Source organism: Panulirus ornatus, chromosome 31 (genome assembly GCF_036320965.1).
Source record: "Panulirus ornatus isolate Po-2019 chromosome 31, ASM3632096v1, whole genome shotgun sequence".
Taxonomy (NCBI): Eukaryota; Metazoa; Arthropoda; class Malacostraca; order Decapoda; family Palinuridae; genus Panulirus; species Panulirus ornatus.
This window is the reverse complement of record NC_092254.1, coordinates 3029188-3052409: the sequence shown is the minus strand read 5'-3', so window position 1 is coordinate 3052409 and position 23222 is coordinate 3029188. Positions and strand designations below refer to the sequence as shown.

Genomic DNA, 23222 nt, shown 5'->3' with positions numbered 1-23222 from the left:
GTAATTTATTTTGAAAAAGTCCTTTGACTGAAATGTATGTAAAGCTGCTTCAGTCGATGATTTTACTATCATTGGTTTAATTAACAGTTTTATAAGAATGCTTTTTTCTCATTAGGGAGATATGTCTCTAATTCATGGTTGTACAGTAACCCCTCAGTTGGGTTTAATATTCCATTGGAGTGGGTGTAAACATCGTACATTTGACCAATGTTTTGATTGTCATCATGTGTTTATCACTAAAGAAATACCTTATGTTTCTCAGTGCATTCATGCTTTTGCATCCTAAATGTGTTAATGATATTGCAGGATTTTTGGAAAAGAACAGAGACACCTTTAGTGCTGACCTGCTCCAACTCATCCACAACACAACCAACAAGTTCCTCCAGCACCTCTTCGTTGAGGACATAGGTAACACTGCCTTCAATGTAAAAGGTCAACCTCAGCAAACTTTGTTTTTTCTGTGGGGTTTCTATTAAAACACCATTTTTAGGTTCCAAAGAATTATTTTCTGTGAGTGTGTGTTTGAACTGACAGGCTTTCCATGCTTGATGCTTGTGATTTAAACGGAAACAGAGTCAAAAGTCAGTAGAGATACTGGAGATACAGAGTTGAACACATAATGTCTTATCACAATATTCCTCATTTTCCAAATAGCCTCGGTATACAAGATATTTTGTATGCTATCTGTATTAACCATGTCCTCAGTCAGTCTGTTCGATTCATCCACCACTTATAATATAAAAGTACTTCTTTACATCCATATTTACAAGGTTTTTACTAAGTTCATATTATGTTCTATGGTTGCTTGAATTCTACATCTCTCAAAGACCTGTCCATGCCATTGATCTCTTTTAAGACTTAAAGGTTGTGATCAGGTCACCCCTAAGCTATTTTATTTCTGGTACCACCTTTGTTGCCCTCCTATATGAACTTTGTTCTTTTGGTGTGGTGACGAAACTTAAAAAGCATATTCTTGTTCTAGCCTTACGTAGGATATGAATAGTTTGCTAGATATTTCCTCATCCATATACTTGAAAGCTGTTCTGATATATGCTAACAGACAGTTTGTCTCTTTAAGGATTCTCTTGATATAGGACTCTGGCATAGGAATATTATGTACTCCCAAGTTAAGCTGCTCCTTAACCGGCAATTGACTCCTGATGAATTTATGGAAAAGTTTTGGTTCTAGATTTTCACCTGCCTAGTCCACAATATTCTTTTCATTGTTTTTTCCTCTTTTCTTATTGTGCTGTACTCATTTTGTGCTCTGTGATATCACACAAATACTAGCTGGCTGGAGTGCCATCTGTATCTTGGTCACTGCTCAATGAAGCTCCTTTGCTTTATGATGACATTTTGATGAAACTGTTCCTTCCTTTTTATCATCATTCCCCCTGTATTTGAGGACTAAGGTACCCATGTCTCCACTCTGTTATTGTAAATTTCTCATAGCCACTGAATTAAAAGCCTTGGTTCCTGGTTACTGAATTTTGTTTCCCAATCTGATACCGTGAAAATTATTGAGATTTACATAGTGGATGAGCTGTTCACTTTATTTCATGCTTCATCTCTTCTCTTTTAATGTCCTCTTCAACTACACATTCAAACTTGAGCATTACATGATCTCCTCTTCCAACTGTTGTATCTTATATTGTTAGTATCCATGGTAAGTATGAGTAAAGATAAGAATCCAGTAATGATGGTGTATCAGTCATTCTCATCCTAATGTGCTCCATGACATGATGGTATTTGATGTTTTCATATATACACTCTTAAAAACTCATTTTTCCCTGATCCTCTGTCACTAAGAGAATTCAAATTCTCCCAGTCTGGATCTTTATGATTCTAATCCCTCATTATCACTACTCTAACCACCTCAAAGAAGAGTGTTTCACTGCTTCATGAATCTTTGTAATTGTTCCTTCATTGTTATCATTATATGTTCATTTAAGTTCATTGCAATTCTTTGCAGGAATATATAGTGATAATACCAATATTCTCTTCTTCACTACAATTGCTATTCCTTTTATGTATTGTCTGATTTGGCCATATTCCACTGTTTCTTGAAACTTCAAGTTCTCTTTTAGTAAGGGGTTAATCCTCTCCTTTACTTTCTCATTCCTTTCTTGATATCATGTACCTTCTGGGCAGAACAGGTGAGCTCAACTCAGTGGTAAGCTTATCCTCCACAACTCTAGTAATGTTATGTGCTCTTTCCCCTATATATTATAATCTGTGAATTTGTTAATAATTTGTTATTATAATCAGTGAATTGTTAATCCTTCAACATTGGTATACATTACTCTCAGTCTGATATTACCATCTTCTAACACTCTTGCCCTCTGCAATTCTAGCAGGGATGTTCCATCCTCTTGTGTTTCTGGAACTAGTATAATTGTAATACTACAAGGTTGATACAATTAAATGTTGATTGTGTTACATCCTCACATGAACATGGTGTTTTTGAATCAGTTATGTAAAAAAAAATGTAGAATCCCTTTTCAAAACATGGTCTTTTATTTTCATATGAAATTATATTTATTTCTTGAACTTTATCCATGTTAATGTTTATACACTTTTTAATGTTTATACACTTTTTCAATGATGCTGAAAGTTTTAAATTATTTACTTACTGTTACAGTGATACTGGAGATGGTAAAGCCATCACCTTCCAATACATTTCCAGGTTCAATCAGGTCATAGAATTACATTATGGACAAATTTTTGGTTCTTTGTTGGTTCATCTGACTGGCCGATTTATTATTTTATTTATTTATCTTATCTATTATATTTTTTTTTTTTATTTTTTTTTTTTTTATTTTTTTTTTCCAAAAGAAGGAACAGAGAAGGGGGCCAGGTGAGGATATTCCCTCAAAGGCCCAGTCCTCTGTTCTTAGCGCTACCTCGCTAATGCGGGAAATGGCGAATAGTATGAAAAAAAAAAAAAAAAAAAAAAATCTATTATATTTTGTCGCTGTCTCCCACGTTAGTGAGGTAGCGCAAGGAAACAGACGAAAGAATGGCCCAACCCACCCACATACACATGTATATACATATGCATCCACACACACACATACATACCTATACATTTCAACATATACCTACATATACATTTCCTTTCTTTTCTTTCTTTTAAACTATTCGCCATTTCCCGCGTTAGCGAGGTAGCATTAAGAACAGAGGACTGGGCCTTTGAGGGAATACCCTCACCTGGCCCAATTTTCTGTTCCTTCTTTTGAAAAAAAAAAAAAAAAAAAAAAAAAAAAAAAACCTAATAACCTTGCTCTTATTCATATTTACTCTCAGCTTTCTTCTTTCACACAATTTACCAAACTCAGTCACCAGCTTCTGCAGTTTCTCACATGAATCAGCCACCAGTGCTGTATCATCAGCGAACAACAACTGATTCGCTTCCCAAGCCCTCTCATCCACAACAGACTGCATACTTGCTCCTCTCTCCAAAACTCTTGCATTCACCTCCCTAACAACCATGGAGACATCATGCACCCCTGCTGCAAACCGACATTCACTGAGAACCAATCACTTTCCTCTCTTCCTACTCGTACACATGCCTTACATCCTGGATAAAAACTTTTCACTGCTTCTGGCAACTTGCCTCCCACACCATATATTCTTAATACCTTCCACAGAGCATCTTTATCAACTCTATCATATGCCTTCTCCAGATCCATAAATGCTACATACAAATCCATTTGTTTTTCTAAGTATTTCTCACTTACATTCTTCAAAGCAAACACCTGATCCACACATCCTCTATCACTTCTGAAACCACACTGCTCTTCCCCAATCTGATGCTCTGTACATGCCTTCACCCTCTCAATCAATACCCTCCCATATAATTTCCCAGGAATACTCAACAAACTTATACCTTTGTAATTTGAGCATTCACCTTTATCCCCTTTGCCTTTGTACAATGGCACTATGCATGCATTCTGCCAATCCTCAGGCACTTCACCATGAGCCATACATACATTAGATATCCTTACCAACCAGTCAACAACACAGTCACCCCCTTTTTTTTTTTTTATAAATATATTAATTTATGTATTTCCTAAATATGTGGTGTTTTCTTGGATCTTGGTTACAAAAGAGAAAGAGAATAAGAAAGCAAATGAACAAGAGACAGACTGAGGGAGATGGAAGGAAAGGAGGAGGTATAAGGGTGGGGAGGAAGAAAGTAATAGGGACTCACATGTAATGTTATGCGGTCAGAAAAATGAATTGATAACATGAAAGCTTTGATCATAATTATAACCAACTAATCGTAGTTTTGTTTTAGGATGAAACAGTTAAGATTAGATGATTTCGCAGTAGTATTAATTTACCATGAAATGTCTCCACATGAGCAGTAGATTACAAAAGCATGCTTGTATATGCATTTCTATATATTTGTTTATGGCTCGGTGATCTCCATATGCTACCTTGCCAAGGTGGGAAACAATAAACAAGCTTTAGAAAAAAGATTATATATGCTAACAGGTATCAGCTACCTTAAATGATTTTGGTGCTGGCTGCACCACCCACACTTATCTTCTAGAGGTCACACTAAAAGATACAACTGGATAGTGTATGGCAAGCTTGCCATATCATTCCTTGTTTAGATTTCCATTTTCTTATTTTGAGCTATGGATTGTTTCTTCTTAAAACATATATGCATTTCATATGGTTGGCAAAGAATATGAGTAAGGAACTAACACATATAAGACCTTCAGAAGATGCTTTAGAATGTCATTGTGGCAGACCTGAATTTTATTTGTAGGTATTATGTTGGAATATGCCCAAAACATAACTGTGCAGGGAGTAACTGTAGCTGTAAGAATTTTTCTCTACGCAATTGTTTCTGCCACCTTAGTAAGGTAGATTTGGGAACAAACAAGTAATGACGTCATTTAATTTGACATTATTCCTACTAAGCTTTTTAACTGTTTACATAACCATTATTTCTTCCACCTTCCAACAGTGAATGTTCTGAGTATGCTTAGTTTGTTTTTGGACTTCGTGTTGATGTTCTTGGTACAGTGGTAAATGTCGTGTGTGTGTCTTATGTGACTTGTGTACCCATTGGTGTTTTGCTGACTGGGGCTTTTTGATCGTTAAGGGCGATACAGAGATGAAGGTTGGATTTGTCTCTTAGGTTACGATGTTAATAAGGTTAAGAGAGTGATGATGGATTCCTTTGGAGATGCAAGCATTTTATTATCAAAGATGTATGGTGTAGGGATATCATTAGTTATGCAGTGGTGGGCTGCTCTGATGCCGTTGTGAAGTAATATGCATATGAGACAACATTTACTCCTTTTGGTTCGTTTGGACAAAGGGGGATTATGTAGTAACAATTAGAAGAGAGTTGGGGGGAAAAATAGCTCCCTAGGGGACCTCACTGTAGAGCTTGAGAGTTTAGAAGTGTGGCGTTTGTGGTTGACTCTGCTGTGGTGGCTGACAGTGAGGTTAGTCAACCATTTTTTTTGTTGTCATTTTTTATGTGTTGTCAAGTATTTTTCATGTGAGGGTATGTTTGATGAATAGTGTGGAGTGCTTTTTTTGATGTCTTTTGCTACTAGCACTGTGTGAGAGGGGATTTGTGGTTGGCTAAAGCCATCCAGAATGTGTGGTGTGAGGTTTCTGTGTAATGTGGTAGTGGAATGTTTAGGTCTCACCTGGGTGAGAATGGGATGTTTTGATAGTAGCAGTACAGTAGTAATAGTATGGCAACAGCAGCAACTAGTAGTAGTAGTAGTAGCAGTGTTAGTAAAAGTCATAGCCGTAGCAGTAGTAAACAACACATTTAATGTTTCAACAGTTTACTTCCTTTTTAACTTCTAGATATATACTGATGGATAAGAATCATTCATAGATTGTCAGATGTATATTTGGTAATCCAGAAAGCATATTCCTATATGCATCTAATTGGCCAGAAATTCCTACTAATTGTAGGTCTTAATGCATTGAATAGGATGACCTATTTGCTCTTGTATTATAATTTTTTTTTTCATCTTACTTGATCACCATTTTTTGCATCAGTGAGGTACTGCCAGGAAACAGACGAAGAATGGCCCATCCACTCATATACACATATCTATACATAAACGCCCATACATGTACATATTCTGATATACGTATTAGAAATGTGAAAAATTTATTTTTCATACATATTTGCCATTTCCCGCATTAGCAGGGTAGCGTCAAGAACATATGACTGAGCCTTAGCAGGAAATCCTTGCTTGGCCCCTTTCTCTGCTCCTTCTCTTGGAAAAGTAGAGCAGGAGGGAAAGATTCATACAAATTCCTTATAAGGCAATTTTATCTTGACCCCCACTAATATCTCTTACTTGTATTGCACTCCTTCACATGTGCTCATGCTGAATCATCAAAATTTGGTTTGAATTTTCAGCTAATGTATAGATAGTAAGTGATTAATATTCTTGATCCCAGCCTTTAGCCATATTTTATGTCAATGGTAGTGGTTGTCATTTTGGCAGTGGAGGTATTGTGTAGTTTTTAGTCACCTACTATCCAGCTGACTTTTTACAACCACCACCCTTGTATCACTTCACCATGTTTCTTTCATTTCCTGTAGGAATGGGGTCAGAAACAAGAAAGAGGGCACCAACCCTGTCTGCTCAATTTAAGAAGTCTCTAGACATGCTGATGAAGACTCTCCTTTCATGCCAACCTTTCTTCATACGTTGTATCAAGCCTAATGAGTTTAAAAAACCAATGGTGAGTAATATGATAAGTTAGTATTTATAACACACTAGTTGCTCTTGTTTCTTTGTTTTATGCATTCTTAAACTTTATAAGATGTTAAAGAAAAGATTCATATCTTATTCAAACTTCCTTTCTGTTGTCTCTAACAACATCATTCTATTCTCATCTCTAATGAGATGAATCAAGTACTTACAGCCTCTGAAATTCACTCACACATCCACAACCCATGCCTAGTGTGTCAGAGTGAAACAGACTTCCACACTTGTAACGTACAACCTCATTTTTCACTTTGCACTTCAAGTTGTTTTGTCAAGTGAGATCAACTTTTCTGTATACACCACCTCCATACACAAAATACTTCCATTATATCCTTTCCCACTGGGTCCTCCCTGTAGCATCTTCATATGAAATATCCTTAGACCAAATCAGTTCTCTCATTACATGTATCCTTTTCTTCTGTGGTCTACCTCATCTCCAAGAACATTTTGTTGTGCCTTTGTATATTGTATTGACCAGTCTGTTGTCATCCATACAGATTTTTTATGCTTTGCCAATCAAAAATCTTTCATGCATGGACATTTCTAATGATTCCTTCACATTGTATATCCTTCTTACATCCTTTTTCTTATTTTCGTATCCTCTTGATTACAGCTATACTGTGCAAGATATCAATCTTTACTGCTATTTTACTTTTTAACCTATTCTTACCTTGAACCACATGAGTTTCATATTCACTTGGATTTCAGTCTCCATGATAATTGTTTCTGGTATAGACATATGTTAGTAATGCTACTTCATATAGGCAGTAAGAGCAAAATATAAAATGAAAGATATAAATGTAGAATAAGTTTCATGTGAGAAACTGCAGAAGCTGGTGACTGAGTTTGGTAAAGTGTGTGAAAGAAGAAAGTTAAGAGTAAATGTGAATAAGAGCAAGGTTATTAGGTACAGTAGGGTTGAGGGTCAAGTCAATTGGGAGATAAGTTTGAATGGAGAAAAACTGGAGGAAGTAAAGTGTTTTAGATATCTGGGAGTGGATCTGGCAGCGGATGGGACTATGGAAGCGGAAGTGAATCATATGGTGGAGGAGGGGGCGAAAATCCTGGGAGCCTTGAAGAGTGTGTGGAAGTCGAGAACATTATCTCGGAAAGCAAAAATGGGTATGTTTGAAGGAATAGTGGTTCCAACAATGTTGTATGGTTGCGAGGCGTGGGCTATGGATAGAGTTGTGCGCAGGAGGGTGGATGTGCTGGAAATGAGATGTTTGAGGACAATGTGTGGTGTGAGGTTGTTTCATCGAGTAAGTAATGTAAGGGTAAGAGAGATGTGTGGAAATAAAAAGAGCATGGTTGAGAGAACCGAAGAGGGTGTTTTGAAATGGTTTGGGCACGTGGAGAGAATGAGTGAGGAAAGATTGACCAAGAGGATATATGTGTCGGAGGTGGAGGGAACGAGGAGAAGTGGGAGACCAAATTGGAGGTGGAAAGATGGAGTGAAAAAGATTTTGAGTGATCGGGGCCTGAACATGCAGGAGGGTGAAAGGCAGGCAAGTAATAGAGTGAATTGGATCGATGTGGTATACCGGGGTTGACGTGCTGTCAGTGGATTGAATCAGGGCATGTGAAGCATCTGGGGTAAACCATGGAAAGTTGTGTGGGGCCTGGATGTGGAAAGGGAGCTGTGTTTTCGGGCATTATTGCATGACAGCTAGAGACTGAGTGTGAACGAATGGGGCCTTTGTTGTCTTTTCCTAGCACTACCTCGCACACATGAGGGGGGGAGGGGGATGGTATTCCATGTGTGGCGAGGTGGCGATGGGAATGAATAAAGGCAGACAGTGTGAATTGTGTGCATGGGTATATATGTATGTGTCTGTGTGTGTATGTATATGTGTACATTGAGATGTATAGGTATGTATATTTGCGTGTGTGGACGTGTATGTATATACATGTGTATGGGGGTGGGTTGGGCCATTTCTTCCGTCTGTTTCCTTGCGCTACCTCGTGAACGCGGGAGACAGCGACAAAGTAAAATAAATAAATAAATAAATATAAATAGATATAAATATGAATAAGTAGTGAGATATAATGCTTATGTGTAATGCTTTAGTTCTCTTGATTGATTTCCCATTGTAAAAACTGACTGAACATACTGTTTGCTTGAAATGAAAGGGATCATTTGTGAATTTTGTAATTTGATAACCACCTTTGATTATACTCAGGTTTTCAAAATGTGGATGCATAATGTTACCCTTATCCTATGCTAACATAGCATTGTGGTTATTTCATATGTTAAGCTACTGTGGTATGATAACAGGTACTGTAGTTTTTCAAAATGCTGTATTTTTATCTCAATATTACTTTTGTATTGTAGATGTTTGATCGTGAATTATGTTGCCGCCAACTTCGTTATTCTGGAATGATGGAGACTATCAGGATACGACGGGCAGGGTATCCAATCCGGCACACTTTCAGAGAGTTTGTGGAGAGATACCGATTCCTCATTAATGGCTGTCCTCCTGCACATAAGGTAAGCTACTAGGAAGTTTATGTGAGAGGAAAATAAGCTAATAATGAACAAAGAAAGATAGAGAATCCGGAAGGAGGTTCCTTGAGGGAGTGAGAAGCTAGAGAGACAAGTTCATGTAGGTTATAGTTCAATATTTTTTCAATGAAGATTTTCTTAATAAATTAGTTTCAGTTAAGTAATGCTGGTCCTTAATTAATTGATGCCTCATTCATTATGTATGATATATCAGGTGGACTGCCAAGCTGCCACAAGCAAGATTTGCCAACAAGTCTTAGGTCGGGCAGACTACCAGCTAGGACATACAAAGGTCTTCCTTAAGGATGCCCATGACCTCTTCCTCGAACAAGAAAGAGACAGAGTTCTAACTAAGAAGATCACAATTCTGCAGCGATGTGTCCGAGGATGGTATTACAGGCGGAGGTGAGTGAGTAGGAGAATGATGAACATCATTTGTGGATTAATCACTGTCATCTATCAGTTATTGTTAACGTCATTCCCTTTACATGGATGGATCATGTGCACATGCATCTTCTTGAGGATTTGATATTGCAGAAATTGGGCTCCCTTCTCCTACCCCACAAGCCTGTGAAAGGTTAGGATGCCCATTCTCAAGGATAGACTCTAACTCTTAGGCTAATTACTGTAATATGAAAGAAAGGTAATTGATAAGCAAAGTTTATAGCAGAATATAATGGTATGTCTGCTAAGTGAGTATTTTTCTCAAGGGCTCAGTTTCTCATGCCATTTTGCTAAGGTGGGACAAGCAAGCACATACAATGTCTGGTAAGGTAACCTTGTTTGAAGAAAGGGGGAAGATATTAGTACTTCATTATAAATTTTGAAGGTTCATGACAGAACGATGAGAGGATGTTAAATACGTACAGTACTTCTGAATTTTGAAATGTTGTTCTCAGGTCATCAGTAATAGGATTTGTTGAGATGGAGGGAGAGTGAGCAAGAATTCTGGTTGTGGTTTTTGAGTGCAAGAATAGAGTGGAGGCTGGAGATGAGTGGGAGTGAAGAGTTTGTTGGCTCTGATGTGAGAGATGCATGCAGATATATAGAAGTCAGTGTTGTGATAGATTGAGAATGAGGGAGCAAGGTCTGATGGCACTAGTTTGAGATACAGGTATGGGAAGAAGCACATGAATAGTCATGAAAGGCTATGCTACTTTATGTTCAAGAAATGTCTGAGTGGTTTTACATATGTGAAGCTCAGATGAAATTTCAGGGTTGAAATCTCTATTGTGGCTTCTTAGAAAAAAAGATATAAATGTAGGTTAGCTTTGTCCTACTGTATGATACTATGCACAGCTGTCTTTAGAGTATATCGTAAACCAGAGTTTCAGAGATTGTTTAATTTTATCATGACTTTTTACCTGCTGTTGCAGGGTTTTTCGAAATAGTCTAATGGAAATATCAACATCAGGTTCCAGAGAATGCGAGAAAGTGCTGTCATCATTCAGAAGTACTACCGTGCCCATGCTCAGAAGAGACGGTACCAGAACATGCGTGTTGGTTACATGAGACTCCAGGCCCTTATTCGCTCTAGGGTTGTCTCACACCGCTTCAGGCATCTTCGAGGTCATGCTGTATCATTGCAAGTAGGTCATAGTTGATAAGTTTACACATTGTTTACCAGTTGATGTGAAATATTGGTATGTGAAAGAAAATCTTGACTTCAAGATTTTTTATTGGCAATTCTGTTTAGATACGATGTTGGTTTTATCTATGGGGATAGATAAGTGAGAATTCTTTCCATGTATCTCTCACATGTCATAAGAGGCAAGTGATAAGAGTGAGAGTGAGGTTTGGGAAACCATCTGTCTGTATTATCACTTTTCAAAAACAGGAACTGGAGAAAGAACCAAGCAAGAATTTGTCTCCTAAGGCTTAAAGTTTTTAATTTAAGCCAAGATGACACAGACAGCTGAATGCTCTGATCAAGGCCATCTCATTTATGTTACTGACAGGTGTATATATCTTAGCCAAAGCCAAGTACCCAGTTTATTGAACAACCTGAGGGGAAGATGAACAGCCAGATGTGAGCTGTGGGCTGCCACCATACCCAAGATTTGAACCTGGGTGGTCCCTTGTGGGAAATTTTGGTCAGCCATGCTAACTGCTTAGTCATAGAAGCTTAGAAATATGCATGGATGTAACTAGAATGGAAAAAGGGAGCAGTAGGTGCCAGGTATTATGTTTAGTGAAAGGAACTTAGATGTTCTGGCTCAGAGGGAAGCAAAGTTGAAGGAGAATTGGGTAGAATGGTTCGGAAATGTTTATGGAAGGATAAAGTTTGGCTTTAGATAGAGGGCAAGTGTAAAGGAGGAAGTGGCTCTTCTGATGAAGGGCAAACTATGGAAATGTGTTAAAGAGTGTGTAGAAGTAAATTAGGTAATTAATGTGGTTTTAGAATGACAGTAGATTATGAGAGGTGGTTGACTGTTAGTGTTTATGCATTCTTTTTTATTATTTAGTATCCTAGTAAGTGCTTTGGCAGTTTTTAATGCAAGGAATAGAATCCTGGTGCAAGGGGATCTGAATGCATGGTGGGTGTTGTGGCAATTGAGGTATGACTGGGAGCATAGAGTACCCAATATAAGTGTTGTGAAAACCTTAAGTAAGACAGTGTTGATTGGTTTGTCAGGGTATTTATTTTTTTTGTATAGGGATGTATTTTTTTGTATAATTGTTTGAGGACTGGTAGAATACATGGAGAGTGCCCATATGTATAGCCATTAGGAACAAAAGTTAATGATCAAATTACTGAGGTATAAGTCTTGAGTATATCTGGTAAAGAGTACAGGAGATTGGTGACTGAGATGATAATGGTGTGCACAGATCATCTGGTGTGGGAAGAGTGGTGTGGTTTCAAGAAAGGTAGAGGATGCTTGTACCAGTTTCACTCACTTCAAAAGAATTTCTCTGAGAAATACTTTAAGATAGAGGTGATTTGTATATGATACTTATGAAACCAGGGAAACCACTTGAAAGAGTTGACAGAGAGGCATTTTAGAAGGAGCTGTGAATTTATGAATAAATGGACAGTTACTAAATGCAATGAGAAACTTTTACGTAGAAGATAAGGCATGTGTGTGAGTAGGAAGAAGGGTGAGTGGTTCCTAGTGAGGTTGGGTCTTTGTCGAGGATGTGTAATATCACCATGGTTGTTTAATATGTTATATGTTTATGGACAAGAGGGTGAAGGAAGTATACTCATGGGACTTACTGCAAGTGGTGGGTCTGCAGTATGCTTGGGATGGCAAAGTATGGGAGGTGAATTAGCTGCTGTTTGTAGATAACACTGCTTTGGTGGCAGACTCCAGAAAGAACCTCATGTAGCTGGTTACAGAATGTAAGAGTGTGTGAAAGATAAAAAGCTGAGTGTAAATGTAAACAAAAGTTTAAAAGAAGTTGACAGAATTATATATAGAATTGTGCTTAGGTGAATCTAGTATAATATAGGTTAATGGTAAGTGGATAGTAGGAACTCAAGGGGCTGAAGAGACCATTGTTAAACCTGTCATATCATTGTCCGCAGGCCCGATGTCGAGGATATCTTGTGCGAAGAGAGTTCCAGCGAAAGTTGTGGGCAGTTACAAAAATCCAAGCACAGGTGCGGGGAATGATAGCACGTCGTCAGTATCGCAAGCTGAAACTTCGGGTTGAAGCTGCTAGATTGAAGGAGGAAGAAGAACGAGCTCTAAGGAAGCAGATGGACAAACGAAAAGCTCAAGAAATTGCAGAAATGAAGTACAGGGTAAGTCTGCCTTTATTAATTACTGTATGCTTTGTTGTTATGCCATATTGATAAACCTTGAACATCCACTTTCATTAGACTGATGTAGAGACTTCAGTTGGTTGATAAACCACCTGATGAGACTTAACACACCTACTACATTCCATTATCTGACAAGAATTGTAGAATCATCCTATTTCCTTTATTTGATGTTACATGGAAGTATGCTATATTATGACACTCATTATTACACTCGTAGCTACAATTGAGTTATTGGCTAATATTTACCAGTAAGATGTAATCTTGTAGGTTAATGCTTCCAGGAGCGCATGATGGAAATGGAACTGGCCGAAGAACAGCGTGCTCGCGAGGAGCGGGAAATTATGGACCGTAAAAGAGCGCTGGTGCTGGAGGCTGAGAGACAGAGAGATGAGCCAGTTGATGTCTCCAGGTTATTGGAGCAGATGTTTGACTTCATTCCAGACTCTGCCTCTGAAGCTCAGGCACCCCCATCGGCCTTCAAGGTGAAATTGTAGCCTTAATGAATGGATTAGACCTCTATAAACATTCATGTTATGGGTTTTTATTATATGCACTTGTAGTGGTTACTTGTAAGGAATACATAAAGTGTAGCAAGCTATTATTCGTAAAGCTGAGATTTGCTGTGCAGAGAAAATTTTATCAGATAATGATTGACACAAAGAATAAGCAGTTCATCATTAATTTCTCTTTTGTTACTGTTAGTGATATAGTGGCAGGTTATACATTAGATGTGAATGGATTTCTCTCAAAATATTGATAGACAGCCACAGTATCCCAAGCATTTGTATCATGATAAGTAGTAAATTTTGATAAGTTGGCTTTATGACACCTATCTAATTCTTGCTTGCTAATAGACCATAGACATAAATAGCATGTAACTCAATATGCATAGTACCTTAATCTTGATCTCTTTCTCATCACAATATAATATCAAGCTTAATCTGTTCATAAAAACCATCTACCTCCCTTTCAGAGTGGAAGTTTTTGAGTGTAATCCTGACCTGAGTACACTAGTTCATGGAATAGACACATGATCAGGTAGTGATCATGAAAGCTAAAAACATTTAAGTTTTTGATGATGTGGCATCTTTAACCATTAATTATCAAATTCATCTGTAGCCATACAGTAATTTAGCAACTTCTGCTTTTATCGAAACTCATTTTCGGGACTCGTCTTCAACTTTGCTCCATTTTTTCTATAATTTTTTTCCAGAGTTTTTTTTTATTTCTCTAGGGTGGTGTCATATTTTCAGGTACTTACAGTGGTTTGGTATACTTTTTTTTGGTAGATCTGTTTAAGTATTCAGTGAAGTATGTTTTAATAGACTTTATTTTACTCTCAATGTTCCTTACATTACCTGATCCATTGAATACAGTCTATTGCCAGTTTCCTCATGTAATCCCTACTATGGCCCATATGCTTCTTTTAAAACATATTTCCCCCTGTAGGACCTGCCTGCAGCTGGGAAGGGCACTGTGTCAGGGGATGATATCATCTCGGCAATACCCCGTCCTCCTGGGTGCCAAGAGGAAGGACTCTCAGAGTATAAGTTCCAGAAGTATGCTGCTACATATTTCCAGGGTAATATCAACCATCAGTACTCTCGGAAACAACTCAAGCAGCCACTGCTGCAACTCCAGACACAAGGAGACCAGTTGGTGAGAATCTGTGTGTGCTTAATGAACTTTGATATATTCAATAGATACTAGAATTTAACCTTTCTCAGGGCACTGGAATACTCATAAATATCTGCATATAAGTAAAAAAGTAAAGTAGAATGCATTTTCCACTATCTCTGTAATCAGTTTCCTTTTATTGTCAGCATGAAGTATAACAAATAATTAGTTATTATAAATTGGCAGTACCATCAGTCTCGCATTTAAGACAGTTCTATGTTATATACAGTTCTTATTGATTTCGTTATTTCTAGAGATATTTTTAAAACTATGAAAATTAATCTGAATTTTATCTCTGCATGTATTGTTTGAAATATACTGCCATGATTTGACCAAAAGTAACAAATAACATATATAGATAAAGGAACATTTTTGTTGAATGTTAAGTGCCAAAAAACTTTCTCTTCTAGGCTGCCTTGGCACTTTGGATTACAATACTACGCTTCATGGGAGACATGGCAGAACCTAAGTATCACATGATGGATAGAGACAACACTTCTGTCATGTCCAAGGTCTCGGCTACTTTAGGGAGGAACTTCATAAAAAGCAAGGAGTTCCAGGAGGCACAGATGATGGGCATGGATCCTGTAAGGCCATTGTTGTATAAGTTACCACACATAGGAGAGAAATAAACATATTTTGCAAGAACAAGTGGGATGCTATGTAAACTCAAGTTTCCATTTAACTTTATTAAATGGCTAAGATAGATAATCTGTGCAGACTCATTTTTTCTGCACAAACCATGGTACTATAATACAAGATGTGAATAATTCCTATTATGGCTTATCTTTCCATTTAACATTGTCTCCCTTGCTTCTTGCAACCTTGTGCCTTTAAGAACACTTACATTTCATTTCATACATTCTTTCTTTTCTTTCTTTTCTTTTAAACTATTCGCCATTTCCCGCATTAGCGAGGTAGCATTAAGAACAGAGGACTGGGCCTTTTTTGGAATATCCTCACCTGGCCCCCTCTGTTCCTTCTTTTTGGAAAAAAAAAAAAAAAAAACGAGAGGGGAGGATTTCCCCGCTCTCTCCCCTTTTAGTCGCCTTCTACGACACGCAGGGAATACGTGGGAAGTATTCTTAATCCCCTATCCCCAGGGATATTTTTTTTTTTTTTTTTTTTTTTTTTTTTTTGCTGTCTCCCGCGTTTGTAAGGTAGCGCAAGGAAACAGATGAAAGAAATGGCCCAACCCACCCCCATACACATGTATATACATACGTCCACACACGCAAATATACATACCTACACAGCTTTCCATGGTTTACCCCAGACTCTTCACATGCCCTGATTCAATCCACTGACAGCACGTCAACCCCGGTATACCACATCGATCTAATTCACTCTATTCCTTGCCCTCCTTTCACCCTCCTGCATGTTCAGGCCCCGATCACACAAAATCTTTTTCACTCCATCTTTCCACCTCCAATTTGGTCTCCCACTTCTCCTCGTTCCCTCCACCTCCGACACATATATCCTCTTGGTCAATCTTTCCTCACTCATTCTCTCCATGTGCCCAAACCATTTCAAAACACCCTCTTCTGCTCTCTCAACCACGCTCTTTATTTCCACACTTCTCTCTCACCCTTACGTTACTTACTCGATCAAACCACCTCACACCACACATTGTCCTCAAACATCTCATTTCCAGCACATCCACCCTCCTGCGCACAACTCTATCCATAGCCCACGCCTCGCAACCAGACAACATTGTTGGAACCACTATTCCTTCAAACATACCCATTTTTGTTTTCCGAGATAATGTTCTCGACTTCCACACATTCTTCAAGGCTCCCAGAATTTTCGCCCCCTCCCCCACCCTATGATCCACTTCCGCTTCCATGGTTCCATCCACTGCCAGATCCACTCCCAGATATCTAAAACACTTCACTTCCTCCAGTTTTTCTCCATTCAAACTTATCTCCCAATTGACTTGACCCTCAACCCTACTGTACCTAATAACCTTGCTCTTATTTGCATTTACTCTTAACTTTCTTCTTTCACACTCTTTACCAAACTCAGTCACCAGCTTCTGCAGTTTCTCACATGAATCAGCCACCAGCGCTGTATCATCAGCGAACAACAACTGACTCACTTCCCAAGCTCTCTCATCCCCAACAGACTTCATACTTGCCCCTCTTTCCAAAACTCTTGCATTCACCTCCCTAACAACCCCATCCATGAACAAATTAAACAACCATGGAGACATCACGCACCCCTGCCACAAACCTACATTCACTGAGAACCAATCACTTTCCTCTCTTCCTACACGTACACATGCCTTACATCCTCGATAAAAACTTTTCACTGCCTCTAACAACTTGCCTCCCACACCATATATTCTTAATACCTTCCACAGAGCATCTCTATCAACTCTGTCATATGCTTTCTCCAGGTCCATAAATGCTACATACAAATCCATTTGCTTTTCTAAGTATTTCTCACATACATTCTTCAAAGCAAACACCTGATCCACACATCCTCTACCACTTCTGAAACCACACTGCTCTTCCCCAATCTGATGCTCTGTACATGCCTTCACCCTCTCAATCAATACCCTCCCATATAATTTACCTGGAATACTCAACAAACTTATACCTCTGTAATTTGAGCACTCACTCTTATCCCCTTTGCCTTTGTACAATGGTACTATGCATGCATTCCGCCAATCCTCAGGCACCTCACCATGAGTCATACATACATTAGATAACCTTACCAACCAGTCAATAATACAGTCACCCCCTTTTTTAATAAATTCCACTGCAATACCATCCAAACCTGCTGCCTTGCCGGCTTTCATCTTCCGCAAAGCTTTTACTACCTCTTCTCTGTTTACCAAATCATTTTCCCTAACCCTCTCACTTTGCACACCACCTCGACCAAAACACCCTATATCTGCCACTCTATCATCAAACACATTCAACAAACCTTCAAAATACTCACTCCATCTCCTTCTCACATCACCACTACTTGTTATCACCTCCCCATTTGCGCCCTTCACTGAAGTTCCCATTTGCTCCCTTGTCTTACGCACTTTATTTACCTCCTTCCAGAACATCTTTTTATTCTCCCTAAAATTTAATGATACTCTCTCACCCCAACTCCCATTTGCCCTCTTTTTCACCTCTTGCACCTTTCTCTTGACCTCCTGTCTCTTTTATACATCTCCCACTCACTTGCATTTTTTCCCTGCAAAAATCGTCCAAATGCCTCGCTCTTCTCTTTCACTAATAATCTTACTTCTTCATCCCACCACTCACTACCCTTTCTAATCAACCCACCTCCCACTCTTCTCATGCCACAAGCATCTTTTGCACAATCCATCACAGATTCCCTAAGTACATCCCATTCCTCCCCACTCCCCTTACTTCCATTGTTCTCACCTTTTTCCATTCTGTACTCAGTCTCTCCTGGTACTTCCTCTTACAAGTCTCCTTCCCAAGCTCACTTACTCTCACCACTCTCTTCACCCCAACATTCACTCTTCTTTTCTGAAAACCCATACAAATCTTCACTTTAGCCTCCACAAGATAATGATCAGACATCCCTCCAGTTGCACCTCTCAGCACATTAACATCCAAAAGTCTCTCTTTCGCGCGCCTGTCAATTAACACGTAATCCAATAACGCTCTCTGGCCATCTCTCCTACTTACATACGTATACTTATGTATATCTCGCTTTTTAAACCAGGTATTCCCAATCACCAGTCCTTTTTCAGCACATAAATCTACAAGCTCTTCACCATTTCCATTTACAACTCTGAACACCCCACGTATACCAATTATTCCCTCAACTGCCACATTACTCACCTTTGCATTCAAATCACCCATCACTATAACCCGGTCTCGTGCATCAAAACCACTAACACACTCATTCAGCTGCTCCCAAAACACTTGCCTCTCATGATCTTTCTTCTCATGCCCAGCTGCATATGCACCAATAATCACCCATCTCTCTCCATCAACTTTCAGTTTTACCCATATTAATCGAGAATTTACTTTCTTACATTCTATCACATACTCCCACAACTCGTGTTTCAGGAGTACTGCTACTCCTTCCCTTGCTCTTGTCCTCTCACTAACCCCTGACTTTACTCCCAAGACATTCCCAAACCACTCTTCCCCTTTACCCTTGAGCTTCATTTCACTCAGAGCCAAAACATCCAGGTTCCTTTCCTCAAACATACTACCAATTTCTCCTTTTTTCACATCTTGGTTACATCCACACACATTTAGACACCCCAGTCTGAGCCTTCGAGGAGGATGAGCACTCCTCGCGTGACTCCTTCTTCTGTTTCCCATACATTCTATACATGTGTATATACATATGTACACATGTACATATTCATACTTGCTTGCCTTCAATCCATTTCTTAAGAAATATATCATAGTTTTATATCTGATTTCTCTAAACATATCTACTGTTGCTGTTAACAGTATCTGCAGTGGAATATTTTTAACTGATGGTGCGTAAAGGATGCTTGTTACATTACCCTCTTATGATACAGTAGTTAGATATAAATACAGTGAACACAGTCCACTCCAACTTCTCATTTATACAGCTTTTTAGTGTGATTACCATTTATATTTTGAGCTTTGTTAAGTGAATGAATTGGGTTTCAGTCAGATTAATTTCTGCACAGCGACTGTAATTGCATTGTCTGATAGTTATACATTCGCGATTTATTCTTGTGGTTCCCTGGGTTCAGGCTGTGAGTTTTTATGGTTGCCTGGCATCAGACACTGAGCTTTTATAGCTGCCTGGCTTAAAGCCATGGATGCGCAGTCTTCTTGTAGAGATGCTCTTCTGTGAATAATGAGTCCATTTTCTTATTTTGCTGTATGATTTTAGACCTAATGAATGATGGAAGCTATTCTTTCAGTATTATGAGGGTGACAGGCAATTGTAGAATATGAATTGTGGCTCCATTACACTAAGAATAGAGAATTGTGGCAATACATAGTTAACCTGTATATAAATTACGTGTATAAGTTGTATGGCCCGAAATTGTGATACATTCTGTCAAGATTACCTTTGAGAATATGCTGAAAGATGAACTGTTGCTTGAGCTCAGTCATTGAATTACTTGAGGTAGGAGTCTTTGCTTCAGTTTTGAGTTAGTTCTCAGGCCTGAGATGGTATAAAAGTGCTACGAGAGCATAGTAAGACCATTTTAGGGCCTGAAATGGAACATGAGCAATGGTTTTAGTATAATTAAAACAATTTCAGGACCTGAAATGAGATAGTACCAAAAGATGGGATATTGTCAAAGCCATTTCAGAACCTGAAATGGAATAGAAATGGCTACTTAATGACTCAAAGGAACATTTTGGTTTATGATCTAAGATAGGAACCACTGCTGGAGTAGAGTTGAGACAGCTATAGGGTCTTGATTGGAAATAAGAAGGTGAGATTGTTTGATTATGCTTGACAATGCAATGATGCTGTAGATTAATTTGAAATCCTTTCATTTTCCCATGAGCCATGCTCAACATAGTTTTGCATTCTTTATTAACATTTTTCTAGTTTAACTGTGAAATACTGTTCATTGTTCCAAACACTAAAGGTCAAGTATAATATGGTATTGGACAATCAAATTCATGTTGCATGAATACTTGTACATTAATATGAAAATACCTTAATGTATGTGTCTCACAGATTATGTATATGTCTCAGAGGAACCGTAGCATCCGTCACAAACTGGTGTCACTAACTCTAAAGAGGAAGAACAAATTGGGAGATGATGTTCGGCGCCGTCTTCAGGAGGATGAGTATACAGCTGAGAGCTACTCCTCCTGGCTGGACTCGAGACCAACCTCCAACCTTGAGAAGCTGCATTTTATCATCGGCCATGGCATTCTCAGAGCAGAGTTGAGGTAAAGTAGTAAGATTGGGATGAAACAGAGTATACAAGAGGAAATGGGGATAGCATGATAGTAGGCAACAGATCATATGTGTAATGAGTTATTGGAACTTTATGTAGTGTATTGGGTAATAAACTACCATGAGCATTCTTAGCAGAATGCCTAAAGTGAATGATGTTCAGAGGGTATGTGGCAAGGTGAAGTGATATGTATTGTATGGGAAGTTCAGTATGATAAATATAGTATGAGAACAGGACAAGAGTCACAGGGTGGTGGAGGGGGGCAAAGGTTCTGGCAGCAGTGAAGAATGTGAGGAAGGAGAGAATGTTCTTTTGGAGAGCAAAAATGGGTGTTTCAAGGAATAGTAGCTCCAACAATATTATATGGTTGCAAGGCATGGGCTGTATATAATTCACATTTTATTTATCACACTGGGCCTGAGCTGAGAATGTGTGTAAGGGATTTGGGTTATTATGTTCCCAATCTCTCCCATAGGATTGGGAGTAGTTTTAATGATACTTAGATAATGCATTTAGTGCATTAGGGTCAGAATTTCTGTTTATATTGATTCTTTTCAAATGCAATTATAACATGACAGACCCCTTGCAGAGATGAAGTTTACTGCCAGATCTGCAAGCAGCTAAGTAATAACCCTTCAAAGTCCTCTCATGCACGGGGATGGATCCTACTTTCTTTGTGTGTTGGCTGCTTTGCCCCATCAGAGGACTTCATCAAATACCTTTTATCCTTTATTCGTGAGGGTCCTCCAGGATATGCTCCTTACTGTGAGGAGAGGCTCAAGAGGACATTTGCTAATGGCACCAGGAACCAGCCACCAAGTTGGTTAGAGTTACAGGTAGGGAATGTGGAGGAATGGTAAAGCTTTGGGTAAGGAAGGAGGTCTTTGGTTGGGGAAGGTTATGTTAGAGGCAAGAAAGTTGTTGTTGGTAGGGAAGGTGATGTTATAGGCTGGAAGGATGGAGTAGTGAGTTAGGAAAGTGTAGTTGCGGATAGGGAAGTTTGGAGGTTTAGGAAGAAACAGTGGAGTTATAGGAAGGGTAAGAAAGGTTATGGATTGGGGTGGTAAAGGTGGAGTTATTGGAAGAGAAGATGGAGCTATGGAGAAGAATTGTAGAGTTATTGGTAGGGAAAGTAGAGGTTGGAGACATGGAGATATGGGTTATGAAGATGAAGCTATAGGCATGGAGAATGGAGGAGTAGGAATGGTTGATGTATAGAAAGGGGTAATGGAAGCATAAGAATTGATGATGGTGCTAACAGAAAAGGTAGGATGGATGGCAGTAAATGAGAGGGTAATTAGAGGTATGAACTGCATTTTTTTAGCTTCAGAAAAATTAACTGAAAAGTAATGATACAGTTTTATTATCAGTACATTGAATTGGTTGGTAAACAAATGTACTTGTAAGACTTTTTTACTGCCCTTTCCTTTCATAATCACATGTAATACTGGACTGACATAAATTGATATGCCTTTTCATTGTGTGATTGCTCACAAGCTTATGGCAATTTTGAATATTCCCTAGGCCACCAAATCCAAGAAACCGTTGATGTTACCCATTACCTTTATGGATGGAAACACAAAGACACTGTATGCAGATTCTGCGACAACTGCCCGAGAATTATGTAATCAGCTGTCTGATAAAATTGGATTGTGCGACCAGTTTGGTTTTTCCCTATATATTGCTCTGTTTGATAAGGTAGGTTACTCTTTCTTCCTTTATCATATTTAAGATATTTTGCTTTATCCACATATTTATGAGTGTCCTCCCAGGGAAACAAAGCAAAAAAAAAAAAAAAAAAAAATCTTTTATTTTGCATCACAAAATTAAGAAAAGAAAATCAGATTGCCTGAGAATTTTGTCATAACTTGAAATTCACTTATTTCATACTTGCAGTTCAACATGATGCAAGGAAAGAACAACAGATAGCCATTGTTTGTTTCATACTGTAATGTCATCATAGATTCTTGAGTTTTACTGAATATGTAACTTTTGAACATAGAAAATGAGTGTTTCAAAATTCTGGATTTGAAAGAAATGTATAATTGGGTAAACAAGTTCCTTGTTGAAGGTGCTCTGAATGTATGACATAGGATGGAAGCTACTAAATGTACTGAGGAGATTTTACTTTGATAGTAAGGCATTTGCATGAGTAAGAGAGGAGGAGGGTGAGTGGTTTAGGTGAAAGTGGGTCTGGGTTGGGAATGTGTAATGTCACATTTTTTCTCATGGGTGACATTATCTGTCAAATGGCATTAGGGAAACACTCTCTTCAGTCTAATGAACATATTCGTCATGGCATGAAAGTATGTCTCTAAAACTTCAGGTAGTTGATACAGTCCTTATCGAATTGGATGCGCACATAACTTTTATGTGAAGCAGATATTATAGGTCCTTCCAAGCAAGTCTGTTGAAGATTTTCAGACATGATGATAAAAGCATATATGAAATTTGAACAGCTGATGTCCTATAAAGGTTTTTGTTTAACATGGTTAACTAATTGTGTTCTGGGAGTATTATGTTGTTTTTCACTTATTTATGTTACCATTCACAAAATTCTGTATTTTTTTTTTTTTTTACCCTGTTGTACAAAGTAGCTACCATTAAGAAAACTTC

General features: G+C 38.4%; 1 protein-coding gene across 6 annotated transcripts in view; it reads left to right on the top strand.

Moving 5' to 3' along the window:
* ck (myosin-VIIa ck) overlaps positions 1-23222 on the top strand; it is an 85530-nt gene that overhangs the window by 41503 nt on the left and 20805 nt on the right. For 3 of the 6 annotated variants that reach the window (XM_071680329.1, XM_071680327.1, XM_071680324.1), the window contains 12 exons: positions 307-432; positions 6599-6741; positions 9103-9258; positions 9488-9678; positions 10688-10862; positions 12803-13021; positions 13324-13524; positions 14492-14701; positions 15130-15306; positions 20381-20598; positions 21196-21442; positions 22131-22304. In XM_071680329.1, coding sequence (XP_071536430.1) covers positions 307-432; positions 6599-6741; positions 9103-9258; positions 9488-9678; positions 10688-10862; positions 12803-13021; positions 13324-13524; positions 14492-14701; positions 15130-15306; positions 20381-20598; positions 21196-21442; positions 22131-22304 — 2237 coding nt within the window. The remainder of the gene's footprint in view (positions 1-306; positions 433-6598; positions 6742-9102; positions 9259-9487; positions 9679-10687; positions 10863-12802; positions 13022-13323; positions 13525-14491; positions 14702-15129; positions 15307-20380; positions 20599-21195; positions 21443-22130; positions 22305-23222) is intronic. The other 3 variants (XM_071680328.1, XM_071680326.1, XM_071680325.1) reach the window with 2 other exon arrangements.